General features: G+C 43.9%; 1 protein-coding gene across 4 annotated transcripts in view; it reads right to left on the reverse strand.

Annotated features, from left to right (window-relative positions):
- The window catches only part of LOC140197950 (von Willebrand factor D and EGF domain-containing protein), a 332,457-nt gene that overhangs the window by 22,475 nt on the left and 289,949 nt on the right, over positions 1-20,033 (reverse strand). For 3 of the 4 annotated variants that reach the window (XM_072258606.1, XM_072258608.1, XM_072258605.1), the window contains 3 exons: positions 10,266-10,361; positions 10,028-10,123; positions 3,568-3,663 (listed from right to left, as the gene is read on the reverse strand). In XM_072258606.1, coding sequence (XP_072114707.1) covers positions 3,568-3,663; positions 10,028-10,123; positions 10,266-10,361 — 288 coding nt within the window. The remainder of the gene's footprint in view (positions 1-3,567; positions 3,664-10,027; positions 10,124-10,265; positions 10,362-20,033) is intronic. The other variant, XM_072258607.1, reaches the window with a different exon arrangement.

A 20,033-nucleotide genomic window follows, 5' to 3' on the forward strand; every position in this document is an offset into this window, starting at 1 on the left:
GAACCTGGGCACATAGTGGTACTTGGTGCCCATATACCTGGGTTCTACACACAACTTGATGCAGCCACACACGAAGCTGGCCATCAGGGTGAGGGCGACATTGGGGACGTTCTTGCCCCCGTTGTCCAGGGACTTGTGCATGATGGTCCGTCTCACCTGCTCCATCTTGGATCCCCAGACGAATCTGAAGATGGCTCGGGTGATTTCCGAGCTGTAGGAGCGGGGGACAGGCCACACCTACGCCAAGTACAGCAGCTGTGAGAGCACCCCACACCTGATGACCAGGTTGTTGCCCGTTATCGACAGGGAGCGCCCTCCCCACGGTCCCAGTTTCTGTCTCACCTTGGCAGTCCACTCCTGCCAGTTCTTGTTGCATGCCTCGGCCTCTCTGAACCAGATCCCCAACACCTTCACGTGGTCAGACCTGATGGTGAAGGGGACACTGGATCGGTCGGGCCAGTTGCCGAAGAGCATGGCTTCGCTCTTCGTGTTTTTGACCCTGGCCCCCGACACTAGCTCGAACTGTTCGCAGATGCCAATCAACCTGCGAACTGACCTCGGATCAGAGCAGAAGATGGTGACGTCGTCCATGTACAGGGAGGTTTTCACTTGGGTCCCTCCACTGCCTGGCAGCGTCACCCCTCTTATGCCCTCATCTCTCCTGATGGCTTCCGCAAAGGGTTCAATGCAGCAGACAAACAAGACAGGGGAGAGGGGACACCGGAGTGAACTTGTTTTAACAGATAACAACAAAAAGTGACTACTAAATTAATTAGAAGTGAAAGGCACAAAGGCCTCTGGGTATGACACTTCTAGTGACTGAGGAAGTTGTTGCTCATTCGGCTCAGGAAATCCTCCCCACCCCCAACCAAAATCTTTAAATGCTTATAATTCCCATTTAAATCAAATGGATTAAGCAATACTTTTCTATCCTTCAACCTCTTTGCTTATCTATTTCCCTTTTTAAGACCTCAAATGTATTACTCTTGTCTGGTGGTTTATTCTATGGAACTCGGTGTTGGGACATTAAATTGTCTTGCCTACAGATCGGAATTCACCCTTTCTTGGTGCTCTGAATAGATAATGTGCAGCACTATCATCCAAGGTGGTGATTGTTAAGATGTCAAGAAACTGACAGAAATCCAAATTTAAAAATGATCAAACCGGTGTTCAAAGTGAAACATGCAAGAACTTTACCAGCACTTAAGCAGCAATATGCATAGTTTGCATTTGCTACATCATTGCCAGGCTGACGGCTGGGAAGTGAATCGTAAAGAGGACTCTAATGCAGCCAGATTATGGCAGCGTAAGAGAAGTGGCTGCAGAGACAGACACGACACTCTCCTGTGCTTCTAGATATACTCTGCTCGACAAACAGACAATGCCATCAGTGGCTCCAAGCCACTGTAGCTTTTAGGCTGATCAAGGGGTCATTATCACAATATATTTCACTGAGCTGCATAATGTGAAGATGATGCAATTCATGTTAGTGATGTTGATAGACAATATACAGCATATAAAAATGAGGCTGGAAGTTGCTGCCTTTTAAAAATCAATGTCCTAATAAATTGCTCTGAGCTGACTGTGAGGTTGATGACTTGATGTACTACAAATGGAAAAGTAAGGAATACGTTGTGTTTGTAATTGCCTTTTCTATTAATAAATGGCCTTTGTGCATCAGGTGATGTCATTGGATGTGTATCTGAGTCTGAGAAAATGTCACTCATGTCACGATGAGTCATGCCAAAATGGTTGATAATTGACCTGCAAAACCTGCTAATGAATGTGAGAATCATGCACAAAAAAATTTATATTCAAATAGAGCAGAAAAACATATGAAAACATCCATTTTTTTTCCTTTGGCTATTCCTACTTTCTACCGACTCGAGGAGTAGCCATGGGCACCCACAAGCACCCCAGCTATACCTAGCTTTCATTAGCTACGTTCCAAATATTCCCCAGTAATTCTCCCCAACCCTTTCTCCACTACATTCATGACTGCATTGGTACCGCTTCATACACCCATTCTGAGATCTTCAATTTCATCAACTTTGCCTCCAACATCACTGTGCCCTTAAATTCACTTAGTCTGTTTCTGACACCTCCCTCCCCTTTCTCAGTCTCTCTGTCTCTACCTCTGGAGACAAACTGTTGACCGTCACCTTTTATAAACCTATCCACTCCGATGGTTATCTTAACTATCCCTCTTCCCACACTGTCTCCTGTAAAAATGCTATTACTTTTTCTCAGTTCCTTTGATTCTGCCGCATCTGTTCGCAGGATACAGCATTTCTATCCAAAATATCATAGATGTCCTCCTTCTTCAATTAATGGGATTTCCTTTCCTCCACCATTGATGCCGTCTTCACCTGCATCTCCTCCATTTCCAGAATATCCGCGCTTACCCCATCTTCCCACCGCCCGAACGGTGATAGAGTTCCCCTTGTTCTTACCTACGACCCTATCAGCCTCTGCAACCAACACGTCGTTCTCAGTAACTTCCTCCATCTCCAAAGGGATCCTACCACTAAAGATATCTTTACCTATTTCCCTCTCTCTGCTTCCTGCAGGGATTGCTCCCTCTGTGGTTACCTTGTCTATTTGTCCATCCCCACTAATCTCCCTCCCAGCACTTAACCCTGCAAGCGGCCACAATGCTACACCCGCTCATTTACCTTGTCCCTCATTTCCATTCAGTGCCCCAAACAGTGAGACAACACTTCACCTGTGAATCTGCTGGGGTCACCTGTTGTGCCTGGTGCTCTCGAAGCAGCATCCTCTACTTTGGTGAGACCCGTCATAAGTTGAGGGACTGTGTCATCCAGAAAAAGCAGAACTTTCCAGTGACCAAACATTTTTATTCTGATTCCCATTCCCTTTCGGACACATCAGTCCATGGCCTACACTTGTGCTACCATGAGACCAACACCTTGCATTTCGTATGGGTAGCCTCCAACCTGATAGCACAAATATCAATTTTTCCTTCCAGTAAAAAAAATAGCTCTCCCTCTCCTCTCCTTCTATTCCCCACTCTGGCCCCTTACCTCTTCTCACCTGCCTATCACCTCTCCCTGGGTCCCCACCTCCTTCCCTTTCTCCTATGGTCCACTCTCCTCTCCTATCAGATTCCTATGTTTCCAGCCCTTTACCTTTCCTACTCACCTGGCTTCACCTATAACCTTCTAGCTATCCTCCTTCCCCTCACCCCACCTTTTTATTCTGGCGTCTCCCCCCTTCCTTTCCACTTCTTAAGAAAAATCAACTGCTTATTCATTTCCACAGAAGCTGTCTGACCTGCTAGATTCCTCCAGCACTTTGGGTGTGTTGCTTTGGATTTCTAGCATCTGCAGAATTTTCTGCGTTCAAGATAACTGATCTTGTTAGTGGAATCAAGTTTCATTTAAGAGGCCAATATTACTTCATCAGCTGGTGGTTTTGAGTCATTTGATCAGTCTAAGTGAAATTGAATGGCTGATTAGATCCTGATTTGAGGGAGAGAGGGAATTACTGGAACCTAAATAAAAACAAGCTGACATGAGACAATGCTGAGAACAAGAGTGCACTCACTTGTTTCACACCTCGGCCCAACAAACCCGTAGTGGCAGGAGCAAGTATTTCTGGCTGTACATGATCCACCATGTTCACAAGCTGGGATGCAGTGGGCTAGACAGAGAAGCACAAATCATTAACACCATGGAGGATCTTTGACCTGTATTAAATACCTCTGCTTCTCCCATCTTGCATGCTGGCATGTCTTCAGGCAGTAGTTCAAGCTCTGCTGAGAAAATTTACTGCATCCAGATCACTGGGTGGTGAGATACCTCAGGCTGAGCGAGACCTGGGATGTAGAGGGTCCCGACTCAGATTGGAGCACAAAGGGATTACAGAAGGGCCTTAACAGGGTGTGTTTGATGGGTCAGAGGGAATTTAAGATTGGTATGATGCTGCAACAGTTTCTCACAGCTCCTGTGACTTGGTGGTCTCTGTGTGAAGTTGCCATGTTCTCCTGTGCCAGTGTGGGTTTCACCTGGGAAGACCAAACATTACATATCATCAGTGCACAGGGGATGGTCATGAGGATTCTCCTGTGGCATAGAGTTTGCAGCAGCCCAGTCCACTGGACTCAGTATGGTAGGATTGTTGTGACTGTGTTCTGAGTCACCGGAGAGAGACTGAACTGGTGATATAAAAGGAGGGAGGAGAAGATGGCGGCGCGACGCAGTGTGCGCAGCCGTTCCAAATTGATATCGTATCTGTGAAGTAGGCTGCCGTGCACAATCCTGATTTGATAGAGACAGACGTGAAGAAGCACGGAGGAACACCTGGAGTAACTTCTGAACTGCCTGCTTTGCTGCCGCTGCTACTGTGCGATTGAGAATCTCCAGAGGGAAGGCCCCAAATCTTCGGCTTTGCCTATTGCCTGTTGCCAGGGCCGGGGTCGAAGCGCTCGGCAGAGATGGTGCTAGGTGCATCGGTGTCGGGGAGCTGGTCAGAGGCTCAGGGTTTTCGGACGGACTCGGAGTCGGACTGTGGTTGGATGCTTCCGGGATGCTGCATCCGCAAGTTCGCAGCGCTGGAGGTTTACCGTCTGCGTGAGATGATGGGACTTTCGAGAGACTCTGAGACTGTACCGTGCCCATGGTCTGTTCTTATCAAATTAGAGTATTGCTTTGCACTGTTGTAACTATATGTTATAATTATGTGGTTTTTGTCAGTTTTTCAGTCTTGGTTTGTCTTGTGTTTCTGTGATATCATTCTGGAAAAACATTGTATCCTTTCTTAAGGCATGCATTACTAAATGACAATAAAAGAGGACTGCATGTCCTCATAATCTAATCTAATTTATCAGATCATGCAGGTATTTTCCTAATGAAGGGTTATGGTCCAAAACATCGACAGTTTAATTGTAGAAAATACCTGATTTTAGAAGTTTGTGTAGATTCGGCACATCATCTAAAACTCTGACATTCACATTCTATACATGTGTGGTGGAGACAATATTGACTGGTGCCATCAAGGCCTAGTATAGAAACACCAATGGTGTGAATGGAAGAATCTACAAAAAGCAGTGGATGCTGCCCAGACCCTCCCCACCACTTAGCACTGCGTGGAGCACTGTCGCAGGAAAGCAGCATCCATCATCAAGGACTCCCACCACACAGGTGGTTCTTTCTGCTCACTGCTACCATCAGGAAGAAGGTACAGAAGCCTCAAGACTCACATCACCAACTTCAGGAATAGTAATTATCCCTCAGCCATCAGGCTCTTGAACCAGAGGGGGTAAGCTTCACTCAACTTCACTCACCCCATCACTGAACTGTTACCACAAATAATAAACTCACTTTCAAGGACACTTCATCTCATGTTCTCTATTTATTGCTTATATATTTTTTATTTTTATTATTATTTCTGTTTTTTGCAGGTGCACAGTTTGTTGTCCGTCCAGTCTTTCACTGGTTCTGTTGCGTTTCTTGTACTTAATGTGATTACCCGCAAGAAAATGAATCTCAGGGTTGTATATGGTGACATACATGCACTTTGAAAATAAAATTAATTTGAACTTCTACCTGCTAAGTTCCTACAGCATTTTGTTCCTGACATGTATACTATTATGCAGGCAGAGAAGTCAAAGAGGAGTCCCGGTGAGGAAGATAAAGAATGGTAGGGTGAAGGAACCATGGGTGACAAGTGAAGTGGAAAATCTAGTCAGGTGGAAGAAGGCAGCATACATGAGGTTTAGGAAGCAAGGATCAGATGGGTCTATTGAGGAATATAGGGAAGCAAGAAAGGAGCTTAAGAAGGGGCTGAGAAGAGCAAGAAGGGGCATGAGAAAGTCTTGGTGAGTAGGGTATAGGAAAACCCCAAGACATTCTTCAATTATGTGAAGAACAAAAGGATGACAGGAGTGAAGGTAGGACCGATTAGAGATAAAGGTGGGAAGATGTGCCTGGAGGCGGCGGAAGTGAGCAAGGTCCTCAATGAATACTTCTCTTCGGTATTCACCAATGAGAGGGAACTTGATAATGGTGAGGACAATATGAGTGAAGTGGATGTTCTGGAGCATGTTGATATTAAAGGAGAGGAGGTGTTGGAGTTGTTAAAATACATTAGGACGGATAAGTCCCCGGGGCCTGAAGGAATATTCCCCAGGCTGCTCCACGAGGCGAGGGAAAAGATTGCTGAGCCTCTGGCTAGGATCTTTATGTCCTTGTTGTCCACGGGAATGGTACCGGAAGATTGGAGGGAGGCGAATGTTGTCCCCTTGCTCAAAAAAAGGTAGTAGGGATAGTCTGGGTAATTATAGACCAGTGAGCCTTACGTCTGTGGTGGGACAGCTGCTGGAAAAGATTCTTAGAGATAGGATCTATGGGCATTTAGAGAATCATGGTCTGATCAGGGATAGTCAGCATGGCTTTGTGAAAGGCAGATCGTGTCTCACAAGCCTGATAGAGTTCTTTGAGGAGGTGACTAGGCATATAGATGAGGGTAGTGTAGTGGATGTGATCTACATGGATTTTAGTAAGGCACTTGACAAGGTTCAACACAGTAGACTTATTCAGAAAGTCAGAAGGCATGGGATCCAGGGAAGTTTGGTCAGGTGGATTCAGAATTGGCTTGTCTGCAGAAGGCATGGTCGTGGTGGAGGGAGTACATTCAGACTGGAGGATTGTGACTAGTGGTGTCTCACAAGGATCTGTTCTGGAACCTCTACTTTTCGTGATTTTTATTAACGACCTGGATGTGGGAGTAGAAGGGTGGGTTGGCAAGTTGGCAGATGACACAAAGGTTGGTGGTGCTGTAGATAGTGTAGAGGATTGTTGAAGATTGCAGAGAGACATTGATAGGATGCAGAAGTGGGCTGAGAAGTGGCAGATGGAGGTCTACCCGGAGAAGTGTGAGGTGGTACACTTTGAAAGGACAAACTCCAAGGCAGAGTACAAAGTAAATGGCAGGATACTTGGTAGTGTGGAGGAGCAGAGGGATCTGGGGGTACATGTCCACAGATCTCTGAAAGTTGCCTCACAGGTGGATAGGGTAGTTAAGAAAGCTTATGGGGTGTTAGCTTTTATAAGTTGAGGGATAAAGTTTAAGAGTCGCAAGGTAATAATGCAGCTCTATAAAACTCTGGTTAGGCCACACTTGAAGAACTGTGTCCAGTTCTGGTCGCCTCACTATGGGAAGGATGTGGAAGCATTGGAAAGGGTACAGAGGAGATTTACCATAATGCTGCCTGGTTTAGAGAGTATGCATTATGATCAGGAATTAAGGGAGCTAGGGCTTTACTCTTTGGAGAGAAGGAGGATGAGACGAGACATGATAGAGGTATACAAGATATTAAAAAAATAGATAGAGTGGACATTCAGCGCCTCTTCCCCAGGGCACCACTGCTCAATACAAGAGGACATGGCTTTAAGGTAAGGGGTGGGAAGTTCAAGGGGGTATTAGAGGAAGGTTTTTTACTCAGAGAGTGGTTCGTGCGTGGAATGCACTGCCTGAGTCAGTGGTGGAGGCAGATACACTAGTGAAATTTAAGAGACTGCTAGACAGGTATATGAAGGAATTTAAGGTGGAGGGTTATATGGGAGGCAGGGTTTGAGGGTCAGCACAACACTGTGGGCTGAAGGGCCTGTACTGTGCTGTACTATGCTATAAGAAATCTGTTGCGTTTAGGAAGATCTACAAGCTTTGACACGGATTGACATCAACTGATGATTGTCATGGTATGTTAGATAGTCTTAATTTCCCGCAACGTAAACCATTGCTAATAAGGTGGAAGTGAAAGAGAATGGGTCATATGACTCTTACCACCTCAATGTGGCCTATTTGTATGGATGATTCCATTATTCCTAAAAGCTCTTAACAAGTATCTCTGAATTTACATTGGTAATTTGTAACTATAAGAATGGTAATGTAAGTACAGAATATTTCTATTCATCAATTTTTAACATTGCTCTGAAATTCTTACCTATTAAAAATGTGCAGCAACCACAGCTGGCAGATTGTGGGGTAAATGATGATATTTGGTTGAAGAATATCTTAGAAATGATAATGAAGTCCTTGTACAGAGTTCTTCACTGATAATTAATTGAACAGTTTACTGGTTATGCAAGAGACCTTAATTAATAGGAAACTAATTGAGCCTGTGCAGCAGGGACTTTTGTAATTGTATATGAACCATTTACTGAATAAAAATATATAGTCTTCATCGCTGGATTAACATCTAATCATTATTGTATCAGTAATTCTATGTGACCATAAAGCATTGGAGCAGAATTAGGCTATTTGGCCCATCGAGTCTGTTCCACATTAAAATGAAATAATTATTGTTATGAGGAGAGCATAGTTGCACTTTTAATTGACAATAAAACCTTATTCTAAAAACGCGTAGTGTTTAATGTTCAAAGTAAATAGTTTTGCAGTTTCATCAATTACAGGTATCCCAATGTGAAGCTGGACATTCCAAATCACTTGTGACTGAACAAATTTGTTTTGCATTACCGGTGGCTGCATAGGTCATGGGGTGAAAAGGCAGTACAGTGACTCACCAGAAACAATTTTTGCTGGTGAATGTGCTTAGGGTAACAGAAGGAAAGGAAAGCTGTCAGCATGTGCCACCTTTAACCTGGAGAAGCACAAGTCCAAGACTTCATTTATATAATCAGCTGAGCCCAGCAGAAAAGCTGCCTGGTCCTGAAGCAGGGTCTTGGTCCGAAATATCGACCGTTCATTCATTTCCTTAGATGCTGCCTGACCTGCTGAGTTCCTCCAGTATTTTGTGTGTGTTGCTCTGTGTCCAATTTGGTGGTAATTCTATTGGATTCCAAGAGAATGAAGCTCAATATTGCTACTGGTTTGTTACAAAATGGGTCCGGAGGTGGAAGTTATATTGGTAGGGGAAGGAAACTATTAACAAGACTTAAACTGGCCTCTTCAGCTCTCGCCTGTAGCTCCAAGTAGCTGTTTGCATGTGACAGTGGTCACGCACCTGTACACTGCTTTGACAGGGGGTCTAAAGCAGGTGAAGGTAGCCAGCAGCCTCATACTCTGGTAAGATAGGCACATGCCTGTCCTAGCATACAAATTCAGCTCCAGCGGTCTCGGCAGATGAGATCCACAGTGAGATCGAACAGCTAAGAAGGCACTACTGCAACGCTCTGTAGAGAACGAAGGGCATGACAAGGCACAGAAGACATCATGGTCATCCACTGCAACCAAGTAGGACCCCAGTATGTGACACCTGTTCGTACCACTGGACCCGGATTTCTGAGGTCGAGAGAGTGGAACTTCCCCAGTGCAACAGTTTTTCCACTTTAAGAATTCTCCTGTACATGTTTCCTATCATCGCCAGACATGATGGACAACTCACCATGCTATTTCAAAGACCAATTAAAGCTGATGGGAGTGATACAAAGAGACTTCCCTTAAAATTTTAAATTGGGGTTAAAATTGCAGTCACAGTGGGATAGCATTACTTGGATGTGATCTGCATATTTAAAGTTGGCATCTATTGGATTTTAATGCCAGACCACAGATAAATGTGTTGCTCCACATTAACTGCATCCTCATCCACTCTGTAATGGTAAGAAGTGATTGGCAATATGGAAATAGTTAAAGCTGCCCTTGCTTCAAATGCCACTCACAGCATGAAGAAACAGCAGTAGATAAATAAACTTAACACAAGCATCTAAATTAGAAGGAAAGCAGCTATTTAAACCTGCACTGCCACTTAACAGGATCACATCTGATGTAATTGCAATTTCCTTACGGCCACTTGCATCTGTCTTAAAAATGTTCAGACTCCGCTTCTATTGCCCTTTGAGGAAGAGAGGTTCAAGGAACACGATTCCAACGTAAAAAAGATTTGCCTCATTGCTCTTAAATGGGCAATGTCCTATCTCAGAACAGTCAGAATTTCAATGATACTTTTACTCATTCATGAAAAACAGTATTGTATTACAGTACAAGATCAATGTGTCATAGATCCGTGTGCAGAGACGAACAGGGAGAAGAAACAAGTTGTTCCTACCATCTTCACAGGTCAGGCCATGGTATCCTGGAGGACACTCACACTTATCAGGTTTGACACATTTTCCCTTGTTTTGGCAGTCTGGTCGGCAGATTGCTTAAAAAGGTACAGCCGAAATAAACAGCATTAACACATTTCACAAGCAATCAGTCATAGAAAATAACAGCAAAATTAACAGCAATCATCATTCTCAAATGATGAGAATTTTGATAGGTTTTTGTTAAGCAGTGTTCCCTACCTATATGACAGTTATACCCAGTGTAGCCAGGCTTACAGCGACACGTGTTGGGAGCTGCACATTCCATATTCTTCCCACAGGGATACCTGCATATAGCTAATAAATATCACAGTTGTTGGTTTTTGTTAGCAAAAGTAGTTGCTGCCCAGAACATGTGACTAAATAGTCAACACTCACAAAACGCTGGAGGAACTCAGCAGGCCAGGCAGCATCTATGGTAAAAAGTACAGTTGACGTTTCGGGCTGAAACTCTTCAGCAGGACTGGAGAAAAAAAGCTGAGGAGTAGATTTGAAAAGTGGGGGGAGGGGACAGAAGGGGTGGGGCAGAGTACCAGATGGAAGTGATGGGTGGGCAAGGAGATAACATGAGAGAGGGACAAGGGGATGGGAAATGGTGAAGGGGGGAATGGAGGCATTACTGGAAGCTTGAGAAATTGATGTTCACTGGAATGTTTAATGCCTTCACCATTTCCCAACCCCTTGTCCCTCTGTCATGTTATCTCCTTGCCTCCCTCTGGTTCTCCCCTCCACCTTTCTTCTTTCTTCCATGGCCTTCAGTCTCTTTCACCAATCAACTTCCCTGCTCTTTGCTTCATCCTTCCCTCCTCAAGTTTCACCTATCGCCTGGCGTTTCTCTCTCCCCTCTCCCCACCTTTCAAATCTGGCCCACTGAGTCCCTCCAGCATTTTGTGTGTGTTGCTTGGATTACCAGCATCTGCAGATTTTCTCTTGTTACTGAATAGTCAAGATTAGGTAGACATAACAGAGCAGCATATTCTGGGATATGGGTGGCATGGCGGTGATGGGATATGGGTGGCACGGCGGTGATGGGATATGGGTGGCACGGCGGTGATGGGATATGGGTGGCACGGCGGTGATGGGATGGGTAATGGGCATAAAAGATACTAGCAACATATAGTGGACAATTATTTGAGATAAAGATATGCAAAAATTAGACCTATTAGCCTTATATCAAGAATGCCCAAAATAACAACCATTATAGGCAGATTAAAATTATTTGTAATTTTAATGATTCTGGTGATAGAGTCACAGAAAAATACAGCACAGAGACTGGCCCTTTGACTCACCAAGACATTCCAAACTATTAAAACTGCCTACTCTGATCAACCTGCACTGGGACCACAGCCCTCCATACCGCTAACATCCATGTGTTTATCTAAACTTCTCTTAAACATTGAAATCAAGCTTGCATGCACCACTTGTGCTGGCAGGATGTTCCACACTCTCAAAGCTATCTGAGTGAAGAAGTTTCCCCCCTGTGTTCCCCTTAACCTTTTCGCCTATCACCCTTAACCCATGACCTCTAGTTGTAGTCCCACCCAAACTCAATGAAAAAGCCTTCTTGCATTCACCCTATCTGTACCCCTCATAATTTTGTAAACCTCTATCAAATCTTCCCTCAATCTTTTACATTCCAAGGAATAAACTCCTAATCTATTCAATCTTTCCGTATAACTCAGGTCCTCCAGTCCTGGAAACATTCATTTAAATTTTCTCTGAACACATTCAAACTTAGTTACATCTTTCTTGTGGCTACCTGAGAAAAATGCACACAATACTCCAAATTGGGTCTCACTGATGTCTTTTACAACTTTACAGCCCTTTCTTTAGAAAGAGGTGACTCAGAGAATGTTGAGTCTTTCTGGGTGGAGTAAAGGAATTGCAAGGATAAAAAAAAACATTATGGGAATCAAATATAGGACTCCAAAAAGTAGCCAAGATGTGGGGTTGAGATTGCAAAGGGAGCTGTAAAAGACATGTAATAAGGGTAACGACATAATTGTAATGGGGGATTTCAATATGCAAGGGGATTGGAAAATCAGGTTGGTGTTGAATTGCAAGAGTGGGAATTTGTTGAATGCCTACAAGATGGCTTTTTAGAGCAACTTGTGCTTTAGCCTACTCGGGGAAAGGATGTCTTAGATTGGGTGTTTTGTAATAACCCAAATCTTATTAGGGAGCTTAACGTAAGGAAACCTTTGGAAACAGTGATCATAATCTGATTGAATTCATACTGCAGTTTGAGAGGGAGAAGCATAAGTTATGTATCAGTATCACAATGGAATAAAGCGAATTACAGAGGCATGAGACAGGAGCTTGCCCAGGTGGATTGGAGGAGGATACTGGCAGAGATGATGGCAGAGCAGAAATGGATGATGTTTCTGGGAGTAGCTCACAAGGCGCAGACAGATATGTCCCACAGAGGAAGAAGTTCTCAAGTGGCAAGATTGACAAAGGAAGTTAAGGACGGCATAAAAGCCAAGGTAAGGTAGCAAAAGTGAGTGGGAAGTTGGATGATTGTGAAGCTTTTAAAATCCAACAAAAAGCACCTAAAAAAGCTTATAAAAAGGGAAAAGATGAAATATCAGGGATATCAGGGCAGAATAGCCAATAACATAAAGTAGGAATCCAAAGGTTTTTTCAGTTATATAAAGAGTAAAAGGGAGGTGACAGTTGATATTGGACCACTGAAAAATGATGCTGGTGTGGTAGTAATGGGGGGGGGGGGAGCAAAGAAATGGTAGATGAACTTAATGAGTACTTTAGTGGAAGACACTAGCAGTGGGCCAGAGGTCTGTGAATGTCAGGGAGCAAGAGTGAGTGCCATTGCTATTACAAAGTAAAAGGTGCTAGGCAAACTCAAAGGTCCTAAGGTTGATAAGTCACCAGGATCAGATGGAGTACATCCCAGAGTCCTGAGAGAGGTTGCTGATGAGATAGTGGATGCATTGGTCATGATCTTTCAAGAATCATTTGATTCTGGCATGGTCGCAGAGGACTGGAAGATTGCAAATGTCACTCCACTCTTTAAGAAGAGAGGAAGGCAAAAGAAAGGAAATTAGAGGCCAGTTAGTCTAACCTCTGTGGTTAGGAAAGTGTTGGAGTCTATTATTAAGGATGAAGTTTCAAGGTACTTGGACACTAATGATAAAATAAGTCAAAGTCAGCATAGTTTCTGTAAAGGGAAATCTTGTCTGACAAATTTGTTAGAGGAAGTAATAAACAGGGTGGACAAAGGAGAGGCAGTGGATGTCATTTACTTGGATCTTCAGAAGGTGTTTGATAAGGTGCCACACATGAGGCTGCTTAACAACATAAAATCCTAAGGCATTACAGGAAAGATACTGGCATGGATAGCAGAATGGCTAACAGATAGGAGGCAGTGAGTGGGAATAAAAGGGACATTTTCTGGCTGGCTGCCAGTGACCAGTGATGTTCCTCTGGGGTCAGTATCGGGACTTCTGCTTTTCACATTGTTTGTCAATGATTTCCATAATGGAATTGATGGCTTTGTGGCAAAGTTTGCGGATTATACGAAGATAGATGGAAGGATAGGTAGTGCTGGGGAAGCAATGCAATTGCAGCAGGACTTAGACAAATTGGAAGAATGGGCAAAAAAGTGGCAGATCACATACAATGTTGGGAAATGTATGATAATGCATTTTAGTAGAAAGAACAGTAGTGCGGACTATTATCTAAATGGGGAGAAGGTTCAAAATTAGAGGTGCAGAGGGATTTAGGAGTCCCCGTGCAAGACTCCCAGAAGATGAATTTACAGATTTGGTCAGTGGTAAAGGAGGCAAATGCAACGTTGGCATTTATTTCAAGGGAAATAATGCTGAGCCTTCATACGATACTAGTCAGGCCCTACTTAGAGTATCGTTAACAGTTTTAGGCTCCATATCTCAGAAAGGATGTGTTGCCATTGGTGAGAGTCCAGAGGAGGTTCAATAAGATGATTCTGGGAATGAAGGGGTTAACAAATGAGGAGCGTTTGGCAGCTTTGGCTAATAATACTCACTGGAAATTTGAAGAATGTGGTGGGGGAGGGGGTATCTCATTGAAACCTATCGTATGTTGAAAGGACTAGATAGGGTGGATGTGGATAGGATGTTTCATATGGTGGGGGTATCCAGAATGAGAGGGCACAGACTCAAAATTGAGGGGCAACTTTTTAGAACAGAGGTAAGGAGCAATTTTTCTAGCCAAAGAGTAGAAAATCTATGGAATGCTCTGCCACAGGCTGTGGCAGAGGCCAAGTCTGTGCGTATATTTAATGCGGAAGTTGCTTGATTCCTGGTTGGTCATGGCATCAAAGAATATGATGAGAAGGCAGGCGTATGGGGTTGGGTGGGATCTGGGATCAGCCATGATGGAATGGTGGAGCAGACTTGATGGGCTGAATGGCCTAATTCTACTCCTATGTCTTATGTATCCTCTCTACTTGTGATACCACTATCAATGAATTATGGATCTGTATTCCCAGATCCTACTGTTCACTGCGTAAGACCTTTTTTGGTTCGTCTTACCAAAGTGCAATACCTTGCACTAGCCTGGATTAAATTCCATCTGCCATTTTTCAGTCCATTTGTCCAGCTGGTTCAGATCCTGCTGCAAGCCATCATAGTCTTCGTCACTGTCCACTACACCCCCAATCTTGGTGTCATCCGCAAATTTGCTGATCCAGTTAACCAAATTAACATCCAGATTATTGATATAGATGACAAACAACACTGGACTCAGCACCGATCCCTGCGGCACACCACTAGTCACAGGCCTCCAGTCAGGAAGGTAACCCTCTACTACTCCCTGGCTTCTCCTACAAAGCCAACGTCTAAATCAATTTACTACCTTATCTTGAATGCCAAGTGACTGAACCTTCTTGATCAACCTCCCATGAGGGACCTTGTCAAGTGCCTTGCTAAACTACATGTAGACAACATCCACTACCTTGCCTTCATCAACATTCCTGGTAACATCCTTGAAAAACTCTGTAAGATTGGACATACACGAACTACCAGGGACAAATCATGCTGACTATCCCTAATCAGCCCATAAAATCCAAATACTCATACTGTATATCCAGTCCTTTAGAATACCTTCCAATAACTTTCCCTCTACTGATGTCAGACTCACTGGCTGATAATTTCCTGGTTTATTTTCAGAGCCTTTCTTAAACAGCAGAACATAATTGGCTATCCTCCAATCCTCTGGTATTTCACCTGTTGCTAAGGATGACTTAAATATCTCTGCTAGGCCCCCAGCAATTTCTGTACTTGCCTCAAACAGGGGCTGAGGGAACACCTTGTCAGGCCCTGGGGATTTATCCATCCTAATTTGCCTCAAGACAACAAACACCTCCTCCTCTGTGATCTGTATGGAGACCGTGAAGTTGATAACAATTTTCATCACTTCTATAGTCTCTGTTTGTACTGAGTAAATACAGATGGGGAAAAAAATTAAATCTCCCCTTCTCTTTTGGCTCCACACATGGATTACCGTTCTTATCTTCCAGAGGACCAATTTTGTACCTTGCAATCCTTTGTTCTTAACATGTCTGTGGAATTCCTTAGGATTCTCCTTTACCCTGTCTGCTAGGGCAACTTCATGCTTTCTTTTAGCCCACCTGATTTTTAAGCATTCTCTTGCATTTCTTATACCCAATAAGCATCTCATTTGTTCCTTAATGCCTATACCTCCTCTGCGCCTCTTTTTTCTTCCTTATCCGGGGTCTCAATATCTCTTGAAAACCATGGTGATTTAAGATGTGTACAGATATTTGTATTTCTGTAGCACTACTCTGATTCACAAGTGTCATCTCAAACCAGTTTGCAAAGTGATGGATAATGACTGGTGCAGAACAGAATAAAGATCCCTTTCAGGCTGGAAGGATGTAACAGCCAATGTAACTGAAGACCCTTCCCACTCCTGACATTTGTTCTTCTCCTGCCCACCTTCCATCAAGCAGAAAGTCCAAAAGATTGAAAACATGCCCCATCAGGTTCAAAGACAGATTCTATCCCATTGTTATCAGGTTCTTAAATGTACCTCTTGTATCACAAAGATGAATGCTATATCTCACAAACGACCTTGGCGTGGGCCTTACACCTTATTTTTATTATGCCTGCACTGCACTTTCTCTGTATCTGTTACACGAAATTCAGCTTTCTGTTATTGTCTATTCCCTTTGTACTACCTGGTAGATTTGAAATGATGTGTATAGCTGGTATGTGAAACAAAGTTTTTCACGTTAACAATCTTAAACCAAAAACAAGTTCTTCTTGGGCTTCCAGCCAGGTACAGATATTAATTTTAACTAACATTTTGATGACAAACTTTGCCATCTTCATCAGGGATATTGCCTGGTGTGTCTAGTCCAGTGGTATTTATACCCTTGTCATCCATCCCTCCTCACAGGTTAATCCTCATCCAATCAGGTTTTCGCACTCCCACCTAGTTTACAATCAAATTCCAATTCTTACTCAGAGTGAGACCTTCATCTTTGTTGAAATTCTTTACCTCAAGTTTTATTTCAAAGGCTTTCGTCACCAGGTGGTCCCAAAAACCATTGGTGCAGCACAGTAGTTTTGTGCTGTTGAAGTCAATCCTATGGACATCGCTAATGCGATGTTCTGCTACCGCCGATTTCTCTGGGTTACCCAAATGGATACAGTTCCTGTGCTCCTTGATGCAGGTTTCCACCGTGTGTCCTGTCTGGCCGATATATGCTGCTCCGCATTCACAGGGGATCCTATAAAGGCCAGTCGTCCTGTGTCCCAGGTCACCTTTGACCCACATAAACTGTGATTTGAGCTTCCTTACTGGTTTGTGGATGGTATTAATCTGGTACTTTTTCAGGATCTTGACGATCCTTCTAGAAAACATAAACTGGAATTCGATTGTAAACAAGGTGGGACAGCAGAAACCTGATTGGATCAGGACTAACCAATCAGGAGGGACAGAGGACAGGGGTATAAATACCACTGGACTAGACATGCCCAGGCATCGTCCCTGATGGCAGAGTTTGTCATCAAAACATCAGTTAAAATCGATATCTGCAGCTGGCTGGAAGCTCTGGAAGAGTTTATTTGTTGTATAGTTTGGGAAAGCACTAGATCCTTTTTCAGTAATAAACCAATTACCAAATACTAATGAAATGAGTGACTGTTGGGAAAGGGAAGGGAGAACTTCAGATAGAGGAGAGCACCCCTGTGGCTGTCCCCTTCAACAATAACTACTCCATTTTGAGTACTGCTGGGGCAGATGACCTACCTGGGGAAAGCAGCAGTGGCCATGCCTCTGGCACTGAGTATGCCCTGTGACTCAGATGGGCAGAGAACTGAGGAAGCTGGCAGCAGTAATTGGGGACTCTATAGTCAGGGGGGACAGATAAGTGATTCTGTGTCTGTGAAATAGAAATACAGATGGTAGTTTGCCTCCCAGGTACCGGGGTACAATATGTGCCTGAATGTGTCCACATTATCCTGAAAAGGGAGGGTAAGCAGCCAGAAATCACGGTACATATTGGTACCAACAACATAGGCAGAAAAAGAGAGGAGGTCCTGAGAACAGAATACAGGGAGTTTGGAAGGAAGCTGAGAAGCAGGATACGAATAGAATGAGGTGGTAGGTAAATGTGTGGCTGAAGAAAGGGAGCAGGGGACAGGGATTCAGATTACTGGATAATTGGGTTCTCTTCTGGGGCAGGTATGACCTGTACAAAAGGGACGGGTTGCACTTGAATCTGAGGGGGACCAATATTCTTGCGGGCAGGTTTACTAGAACTGTAGGGAGTGTTTTAAACTAATATGGCATGGGGTTGGGGACCAGGATGATAGAGCTGAGGACGAGCCAGCAGATTTATAAGTAGATGATGGGTGCATCATGAATGTAAGGAAGGGCAAGCCAATGATTGGGTACAAGTGCAAACAAGGCAAAGAGTTAAATTGAACCACAGAGGCAAAATTCAAAAGGGTGAAAAATGAAGGACAGAAGGTGCTATCTTTAAACACGCAGAGCATTCGGAATAAGGTGGATGAACTTGCGGCGCAGTTAGAGGTTGGTTGGTATGACGTGGTGGGCCTCACTGAATCATGGCTGAAGGAAGGCCATAGGTGAGTGTACATCAAGGAATATACTTTGTATCAAAAGATCAGGCAGGAAGGCAGAGGAGGTGGTGTGGCTCTGTTGGTAAGAAATGGACGTACATCTTTAGGAAGCAGTGACATAGGGTAAAACATAGAAACATAGAAAATAGGTGCAGGAGTAGGCCATTCGGCCGTTCGAGCCTGCACCTCCATTCAGTATGATCGTGGCTGATCATCCAACTCAGAACCCTATACCTGCCTTCTCTCCATACCCCCTGATTCCTTTAGCCACAAGGGCCATATCTAACTCCCTCTTAAATATAGCCAATGAACTGGCCTCAACTGTTTCCTCTGGCAGAGAATTCCACAGATTCACCACTCTCTGTGTGAAGAAGTTTTTCTGCATCTCGGTCCTAAAAGGCTTCCCCTTTATCCTCAAACTGTGACCCCTCGTTCTGGCCTTCCCCAACATCCGGAACAGTCTTCCTGCATCTAGCCTGTCCAATCCCTTTAGGATAAGATCCCCCCTCAGTCTTCTAAATTCCAACGAGTATAAGCCTAATCGATCCAGTCTTTCATCATATGAAAGTCTTGCCAACCCAGGAATCAATCTGGTGAACCTTCTTTGTACTCCCTCTATGGCAAAGATGTCTTTCTTCAGATTAGGGGACCAAAACTGCACACAATACTCCAGGTGTGGTCTCACCAAGGCCTTGTACAACTGCAGTAGTACCTCCCTGCACCTGTACTCGAATACTCTTGCTAAAGAACATGTTGAATGCTTGTGGGTGGAATTAAGATACTGCAAAGGTAAAAAATCCATGATGGGAATCATATGTAGGCCTCCAAATAGTAGCCAACGTATGGGGCTGAGATTGCAAAGGGAGCTGGAAAAGGCATGTAGTGAGGGTAATGTCATAATTGTAATGGAGGACTTCAATATATAAGGGGATTGGGAAAATCAGTTTGGTGTTGAATCACAAGAAAGGGAATTTGTTGAATCCCTATGAGATGGCTTTTTAGAGCAGCTCATGCTTGAGCCTACTCAGGGAAAAGTTATCTTAGATTGGGTGTTGTGTAATAACTCAGATCTTATCAGGGAGCTCAATGTAAATGAACCCATAGGAGGCAGTGATCATAATATGATTGAATTCATACTGCAGTTTGAGAGGGAGAAACATAACTCACATGTATTAGTATTGCAATGGAATAAAGGGAATTACAGAGGCATGAGAGATGACGACGGAGCAGGGATGGCTTAGGTTTCTGGGAATAGTTCACAAAGCGCAGGACAGATATGTTCCACAGAAGTTCTCAAAAGGCAGGGGCTGGCAACCATGACTGACAACAGAAATTAAGGGCTACATAAAAACCAAGGAAATGGCATACAGGTAGCAAAATTGAGTGGGAAGTTGGATGATTGGGAAGCTGATGTGGTAGTGGTAGTAATGATGCTGGTGTAGTAGTAATGGGGGACAAAGAAATGGCAGATGAACTTCATGGCCCCTTTAGTAGAAGATACTAGTAGTGGGCCAGAGGTCCATGAATGTCAGGGAGCAGGAGTGAGTGACAATGCTATTATAAAGGAAGAATTGCTAGGCAAACTCAAAGGTCTTAAGATGGATAAGTCACCAGGATCAGATGGACTACATCCCAGAGTCCTGAGAAAGGTTGCTGAAGAGATAATGGATGCATTGGTCATGATCTTTCAAGAATCACTTGATTCTGGCATGGGCTCGGAGGAGTGGCAGAATGCAAATGTCACTCCACTCTTTAAAAAGGAAGGAAAGCAAAAGAAAGGAAATTATAGGCCAGTTAGCCTAACCTCAGAGGTTTCGGAGTACTGGAGACCAATGATAAAATAAGTCAAAGTTAGCAT

The sequence above is a fragment of the Mobula birostris genome, chromosome 5, assembly GCF_030028105.1.
Source record: "Mobula birostris isolate sMobBir1 chromosome 5, sMobBir1.hap1, whole genome shotgun sequence".
Lineage (NCBI taxonomy): Eukaryota > Metazoa > Chordata > Chondrichthyes > Myliobatiformes > Myliobatidae > Mobula > Mobula birostris.